We start from the raw sequence: 8406 nt of genomic DNA, 5'->3' as shown, positions 1-8406 counted from the left end.
TAGATTGAATAATATATAAATAAAAATATTTTATAATAGAAGAATTAATTAAAATAATTATAATTTATCTTATTTAATATTTATTAATTATTATGATAATTAATAAATAGATAACTTCTATCTGTTTTTTTTTTTATCCCTCTAACCATACTCATGTATGAATACGTGATGTATGTCTGTACGGACTGTTTATAATAAGGTAAAAACTTGGGTAAAAGTGTTACCGGTACTGCTTGGTATGAGGCAACATCTGCTTCTTCTTACTGATTGCTTCATCAGAGATGATGTCATCAACGTTGAACAGCAACGACGAATCTGACGGCAGTTCCAACCTCCTCTTCCTCCATGCCGCCACAAACACCACCGCGATCTGCGTCAGCGGGCTCCCCACCAGTTTCTTGAACCGGTACCTTCTAGTTCCAGACAAGAACACAACCAATCCACACAATATAGCACATGCACATATACCATAACCCCAGTCCCTGCCAAAGTTATCTTGAATATAAACAAGAACCGTAACAGCCAAAAGGGACCCTATGCTTATGAAGAAGAAGAACCAGTTGAAGAACTTAGTCATTTGTCCCTTCTCCCCTTTGTTCGACTCGTCAAACTGGTCGGAGCCGAAGCCTGAGACGCTAGATTTGAGGCCTCCGGTGCCGAGGGCGATTGTGTATAGCGCCAAGTATAGTACCATGAGTTGGGTATTTGATGCAGGTACACAAGGTGTGGATGGGTCTTTGCATTTCCTAGGGTGTAGTCCCGGAATTATGGTTGATATTGTCAAGATTGTTACTCCCTGTTGTACCGACACAATATCATACACAATTTTTATTAATACCTAAACAAAGAAATTAAAAAACTGAACTTGAAAGCAGGACATGCTCTGTTTCACCAAAGGAAGCCAAGTAATTTTTTTTAAGGGGTTGTTTGCGAGTTGGAATTTTATTAGGATATATTTTTAAACTCCAACTTGCAAACAAGTCCTAAAAGTATTCTCCTTGAGCATACTCATTCGCGCGTAGAATCCAATTTTTGTTGGTGGCGAAAGCAAAGCGGAGTGATTAATATCATGATATGTAAATATAAACATAGTGGAAAGATGATTAAAAGAGATGAAATGGAATGTCTTACAGTTGCTTGAACGGTTGCGAAGATGGCTATGGTGAGGTATCTGTCACGGACAGAATGGACAAAAGAAAACCAGTGAGTGATCACATGTAAAAAGTGCAAAGACAAAAGTTAATCTGAATAAAAAAAAATTATATATATAAACAAATAATTAAATCCAGCTCTTGTCTTTCAAACACTTTTTTTTCCCTTTTGGAAGTAAAATATTCCAAGGAGATTGAAGTATCATTGAACACAAAGCATTAAGAAAGCAACATTCTACCTTCCAATAAAAGTATCAGCCAAGAAGCCACCGAGCAAGCAGAGCATGAATGAGGTTCCGAGGAAGTTGGTTACTATGTTTGCAGAAGCAGCATTTCTTAAATGCATCGTACCCGTCAAATACGTCACCAGATTCACCGCGATTCCAAGCGTGGTTAACCTCTCACATGCTTCTCCTCCTATTATACATAAAAACAATCAAAACAAGACATTAACTTTACACTCTCATCATCTGATCTCTGTACAAAATAAAAAAACATTTGTGTGGTAATAGTAGTATGGACCTAAGATCATGGCTGCAGCAGCCCAACCACCAGTTTTGGACCTCTCAGCTGGGCGACCCTTGTAGTCCCAGGCATCGGGAATGGTCTCCCCTTGTGTTTGAGGCAAAGTTGCCATTTTTGATTGGGGAGATCGAGAAGAGACGGGAAAAGGTCACCAAGTTGGGTGAGGGCGAGGGAGTTAAGGTTCTCGGAGGCTTGTGTTTATATATAAGTAGAGCGAGGTGAGGAGGGACCATGAAGGAATTACGACTGAGATTTTAATAATGTTCATCATAGATGAGAGAGGCTCTTTGCCTAGCTAGCTACCCAATCATTCATTAGAATTATGTGTGAAAAAAGTTAAGTTCCTCCTCGGCAATCATGAACTAGGATACATTAAATTAATTATGATGCCGTTTTTTATTTTTTTTTATTTTTTATACAAATTGTTATCTAGTGTTTGAAATCCNATGCTTTAGGAAAAGGCTACATTTTTTTACTATGGAGACGCTTTAGTAGGGGATGTCTATTCAATCGTTGTTTATTTCAAAAGCTACGCTTTTCTGTACCAAAAACTACATTTTTTGCGTTTGGGAATAGGGTGTGATTTTCAAGTGATGCTGTTCAGAACCAAAGGCTACGCTTTTCAACTTCCATGCTTACTAAAATAGGTTACACTTATTTTTTCTACTGCATTACCTTTAAAGCATAGCCATATTATTATATACCATAGCTACTCTGTATAAATGTAACCTTGTGTCCGTCAACAATCTCAGTCAATACAAAAGATTGATGATAAATAAATGAACCATAGGTATATTACCTTCCTTCTTAAATAACTTTTGTAGGTTTTTCTTTAGACTCTACAAAATTTCCAGAAAAAAAAGAGAAAAATAAAATTTTGTTAATAAATCAGTACAAAAATATTCATCACCTACACGGCTACAATAATGTTTAAGAAGGTTTTATCATGCTGTTATAGTAATCCTATAAACTTGTTAGCTGTTACAATATACAAGATACAATAAACTAATAATATGGAAGTAATTCAATGAGGCCATTTATGTACATCACAAAACTTGTTTGGATTAACTACATTTATAAAAATTCAAGCAATCCTTACTGGTAAAGCATACAATAGTAGCAAACCTTGCATTCCACGAGAACTTTCCTAAACAGGAGCAATATTGTGCCGGACAATAACAGATAAAAAAGAAACAAATTTCCTAGGCAATAACGAGAGCAAAAGAAAAAAGATAAAAAGTGTACCTGTCAGTGTTCCCAGGCTATTTACTTTTGCAGAAGATGCATTATTAGAAGTCGATGCAGAAGATGATGCTAAGGACCTGGTACTTTTTTTGGAAATTTGTGCAGCTTCCTCTGAATTCATGTTTCCTCTGATAAAATCAACAATGGAATCAAAATTTTGAGAAAACAAATTGTAACGGATTCCATGTACTCTTAGGCTTGATAATAAATAAACAATAACCCATTGTACTGGAGTTCAAATTCACACAACCTGAAAGAACTTTACACTAACTCTAATGGATATACTAATCATATTTATGAAAGCATCATCATCATCATACAGTGAAATTGAACTTGAGTGATATCAACGCCTCAATTCAATAAATGGCTTTTAAAATTCACAAACTAGAATGCAAAATTAATTAATTTTCATTGGTTTGAAAGGAAAAACCCTAAATTAAACCTAAAAGAAGAGAAAATGATTATGGAGTGAAGAAAGGTCATTACCGAGAAAACATAGAACACATATGCGAGCAGATCCAATTGGGTGCACATGGCAAGCATCATGACACAATGGCTTGGAGACGGTGCAGCAGCTCAGCAGCGAGCTCCAGTTGATGACAGCGCGGCAACAGAGCACGACGGCAGTGAGACATCCCTCCTTCCTCCCTTCGAGCTCCTCGGCGGCACAACAGCTCGATGGTGGCAGAACGGCGACCACAGCAAGCCTCAGCAGTAGCGGTAGAGCTTCAGCGGCGACGAAGCACCCCCTTCTTCTCTCTTCCATCGTGTTTTCTCTCTTCCTCGAGCTTTTCTCACTAGCGCTCAATGACGACGGCGATGGCGGCAGAGCCCTAACCAGCGTCGTCCTCTAATCAAATTACAGAATCAAAATTTGCAGAATCTAAATTGCAGTGAAACTTAAATTTCATGAATTATAAAGGGGAATTAGGTGGAGGGAATCAAAACAGCAATGAATAACAACAATGGAATTAAATTCAGAGAGATCTAAATTGAAGAAATTCAAAGAAAATAATTCATCAGGGATTGGAGATATCATAATCTATCATGAACCAATTGAGTCTCAACTCCTTTCTCAATCATATGAGTAGATCTATGGCAGATTGAAATTGATTAGATCCCAATTCCTTGGCAATCCAATCTCTCTAATCACAATCAATCTTGCCAATTCCTTGATCTAATTGTCATGAGAAGAGTTAGAGCATATTCTCTCATCCATATGCCACACAAATTCTCAAAACCTCAATTCCTCCCGAATGGTGTTGGTTAGGAGAATTGTGAAGGATAGAGATCCAATTCTAATGTAGATGATTCCCCATCCGAGGCTCACATCCACATTCAGTTGAATTAAACCCCTTCCGGACTGAATAATTCACAATCAAAATAGAAGATATCCTATAGCTACACAATTGAATTGAGAAGAAGAAGAATTTCATTGATTCATTATGATTACAATAGATCTCCTCCCCCTAATAAATTTGGGGTTTAGTTCATCATTGCTCAAATCAAAACAGTAAACAAAGAAGTTGCAGAAAAATGCAGAAGAGAAAATACAAAGAGAATTGAGTGCAGAGTTTCCCAATTGGGATCCTGACTCTCTAGCCTCTCAGATCTCAGATTTGCTTCCTGTGTTCTAAATCAAATTCTTCTCTATTTATACACTTTCTAATTTAGTCTTCAAGTCCTTGGATTGGGCTTTTTGGCCTTGTTGAAGCAAGCTAGAATGGGTCTCAGTGATGTTGAAGAGGGGTAATTGGTAATTCCTGTTAGTGATCTGCATGGGTGCTAAATTTTACTGGTGCTGGTGTCAACGTTGGTGCTCAACATTTGTAAGAAAACGTTGAGTCAAACGTTGGCTTGAAGAAGGATTTCGAAAGGGATGAGTGTTGGCACCAACGTTTGACTCAATGTTGGTGCACCAACGTTTTTCCATCCACGCGTGTGCGTCGCTTACGCATTTGCGTGTCTGGCCAAAATCTGCATCCACGCGTACGCATGGCCCACGCGTACGTGTGGCCCACGCGTAGCGTCGATGCAAGTTTTTCAACTCCAAGTTTTGGGCTCCCTATCGCATATGTTGGGGGTAGTGTTTGTCCACCAACGTTACCTCCAACGTTGGCTTGGTCACGCGTACGCGTCGATGGTAAATTTTGCCCTTTCACGAGTGCGCATAGCTCATGCGTATGCATGAATTGCTCTTCCACGCGTATGCATCCTCGACGCGTACGCATCGCCCAAAATTTTTCTAGCTCCAGTTTTTAAAACATTTCAAAGGCCGTTGGAGGTAACGTTGGTTCACCAACGTTTCCTCTAACGTTGGCACCCAGAATTGCACTAATGTTGCATACCCCTGTTTCCTCCAACATTTGAGGTAATGTTGGTGAGCCAACTTTGCCACCAACGTTACTTTCTCTGCTTTGCTTCTTCCTCTGCCTTTTCCTCTTCTTTCTTGCTTCTTTCTTGCCTCTTTTTCACATGTTATCAATCAAACAAATGCATCAAAGTTTGCTATAATCACAAGGTAATTGCATCATTCATAACATCAAGTAAAATTAGCATAAACCTTATGAAAAAGCATATAAATACCCATGTCTGATTGAACTAAGGAAGGCATGAAATTCCAATCCAATTACTTACTTATGGTGCAAGAAAGTGCATGAAACCTAATGAAAACAAGTGAAAAATGCTTGTGAAACTAGCATAAGATGACTTGTCATCACAACACCAAACTTAAATCTTGCTTGTCTCCAAGCAAGCAGTAAAACAATGAGAGAAATGAATGAAAACAGATAAGCATGTATGTCCTTATTTGAAAGCATTCAATCTAGATTCATGGGATTTCATGCAGGATCTGTTTGAAGCTCTACTTTTATTAGTCTTCAGGTTTGAGATGTCCCTTTAAGTGTTAACTATGGTTTGCTACTGTGAACCTTATTATTCATCATCCTTGGTGTTTGATTTTTTTCTTTGTTTTTCTTCTGCTGAGAAACTTATTCCTCAATTGCAGCTTAGTGTTATGTGTTGTAGCAGCTTTTTAGCTTGTTTTTCAGTCAACAGATATTCACCATAGACACTTGGCTTACAATTCTTCTTAAGAACATTGCTGCCCAGCACATCTTTGGGTTACTAAATGCCTTGTAACTAGGTTATTTTTGATAGTGGACTTTCGGTTGATAATCCCGGATTAGTTAATCCAAGTTACCAAGTTTTAAAATACTCCTCAGAACCTAATTATCCAAGCAGATCCTAATACAAAAGCAGCACAGGCATGTGTCTTAAGGTCTAAGCTATTGGTATCTAGCTTTATTCTTTGTTTCTTTCATTTTTGTTGCCAATTCTTGGCTTTTCTTCCTTTCCTTCTTACTCTTTCTTTCTTCCAAAGGTATTTATTTACTTAGGTTTCACAAACAGCAGCTAAGTTCACACTTAAAAGGACACTCTACCTTTCATCTTTATTAGTGAGCTTACTAACAATCAAGCACATACCACCACTGAACTTTATTCTCATTCCTATCAAATTGGACAATTTCACTTCTTGTTTCAACATTTTCTTTTATTTATGCAAAGGGGAACAAGACATAAATTCAAGCAGATGAAAATGAAGTAGACACTTAGACTAGCACACTTATTTAAAGGATAAAAAGACAGTAAACAAACAGAATGCAAACAACTTAGACTAATCAGCAAGGGTACATTTAGACTTCCAACTAAAGCATTTCAAATAAGAGGGAATTAAGTAACAATACAACCTCTTGGTGGTGTCTTCTAGCTCTCCATTTGTCATCATCATCCATAGCTTTGTCTTCTACTTTGTGTCCTTGGATGATGATGACTAGTTCTTCCAAGAGATTGATTAAATTCCTGCAAAGTTATTGGAAGTTGCTTGTTCCCCAATCACTTGAAAAATGGTTAACATGCATGAATGTTTGTAGGCTTTTGAACTTACTTTGGTGTGTGAACACCAAACTTAGTTCCTTGTCAATGTCTCTTATGCAGCAGATTAATCACATACATGAAACCTTGTGCTTTTATTAAGAAAATAAACTATAAACTAGAAAGCAACTATGAACTAGAAACTGAACAATTGTTAAGTAGCTTTTCTGATTGTTTGGAGCTGAGAACTAGTCATGCTGAGGGTTGAAATGTGTTTTTAATGAAATCTTTGGTGGAACACCAAACTTAGCATCCAACATTCACCCTTGAATTACTTTGGTGTGCAACACCAAACTTAGCTCCTTGCAATACAGGTCAATCTACTTAACTTTCTTATTGAAACTGTAAAGGAAAAGAGCGTTACCTCTAGTTGGGTTGCCTCCCAACAAGTGCTCTTTTATCGTCACTAGCTTGACAGTTGTCCCTTATTTGGGAGGATGATGAACATAATGCCTTAACCCTTCCCCTCTCACTGTGAGCTTTCCTCAAGTATCATTCTTGATGACCTCTACATGTTCAAGTGAGAGGATCTTATTCACTGTGTAGTATCCAGAGAAATGTGGGGATGTTTCCATTGGTTGGTAAGCTAGCATCACTTTATCCCCTAGTGTGAAGCCTTCAGTGGGAATTTTTCTATTTCTCCACCCTCTTGGTATTTTCTTCTTGGGATTATTTTCTTTTCCAGGAGGTGGTTTATGTTTTGGAGTCTCAATTTTTGGAAGGTTCTTACCTAGGATCTCATATGTAGGCTTTGGTTGTGGTTCCGTCTCAACTCCTTGAGCTTGTTGCAGCACTTCTACCTTTTCCCTTCGTTTCCAGCATGAGCTTAAGTGCATTGGAAGTGACTCATTAGGTGCCTCTTTCAAGTTTGGATCCCTTAAATCAATCTTCATACACTCTTCTTCTTAATTGGGATCTTGCAAACTTTTAAAGACATGAAATACTATATGCTCTTCATGCACTCTCAGCACTAATTCTCCTTTCTCAACATCAATTAATGCTCTGCCTGTAGCTAGGAAGGGTGGTGCACGAAATTACAATCACACTTTTGCAATTCCGCCCAACTAACCAGCAAGTGCACTGGGTCGTCCAAGTAATACCTTACGTGAGTAAGGGTCGATCCCACGGAGATTGTCGTCTTGAAGCAAGCTATGGTTATCTTGTAACTCTTAGTCAGGATATCAATAATTCTCAAATTTAATTGTAAAAAGTAAAAGAACATGAAATAAATACTTGTTATGCAGTAATGAAGAACAGGTTGAGGCTTTGGAGATGCTTTGTCTTCTGAATCTCTACTTTCCTACTATCTTCTTCTTTATGCACGCAAGGCTCCTTCCATGGCAAGCTTTAAGTTGGGCATCACCGTTGTCAATGGCTACTTCCCGTCCTCTCAGTGAAAATGTTCCAAATACACCGTCACCGCACGACTAATCATCTGTCGGTTCTCGATCATGTCGGAATAGGATCCATTGATCCTTTTGCGTCTGTCACTACGCCCAACACTCGCGAGTTTGAAGCTCGTCACAGTCATCCCTTCCCAGATCCTACTTAG

General features: G+C 38.2%; 1 protein-coding gene across 2 annotated transcripts in view; it reads right to left on the bottom strand.

Moving 5' to 3' along the window:
• The window catches only part of LOC107630134 (protein NRT1/ PTR FAMILY 6.3), an 8156-nt gene extending 6183 nt beyond the window's left edge, over positions 1–1973 (bottom strand). For both annotated transcript variants that reach the window (XM_016333193.2, XM_016333201.2), the window contains exons 1-4: positions 1674–1973; positions 1391–1568; positions 1132–1171; positions 225–796 (exon numbers count right to left, since the gene is read on the bottom strand). In XM_016333193.2, the coding sequence (XP_016188679.1) occupies positions 225–796; positions 1132–1171; positions 1391–1568; positions 1674–1788 (905 nt within the window). In that variant the 5' untranslated portion in view covers positions 1789–1973. The remainder of the gene's footprint in view (positions 1–224; positions 797–1131; positions 1172–1390; positions 1569–1673) is intronic.

Source organism: Arachis ipaensis, chromosome B01 (genome assembly GCF_000816755.2).
Source record: "Arachis ipaensis cultivar K30076 chromosome B01, Araip1.1, whole genome shotgun sequence".
In the NCBI taxonomy this organism is placed as follows: domain Eukaryota; kingdom Viridiplantae; phylum Streptophyta; class Magnoliopsida; order Fabales; family Fabaceae; genus Arachis; species Arachis ipaensis.
This window is presented reverse-complemented; position numbering and strand designations above follow the sequence as displayed.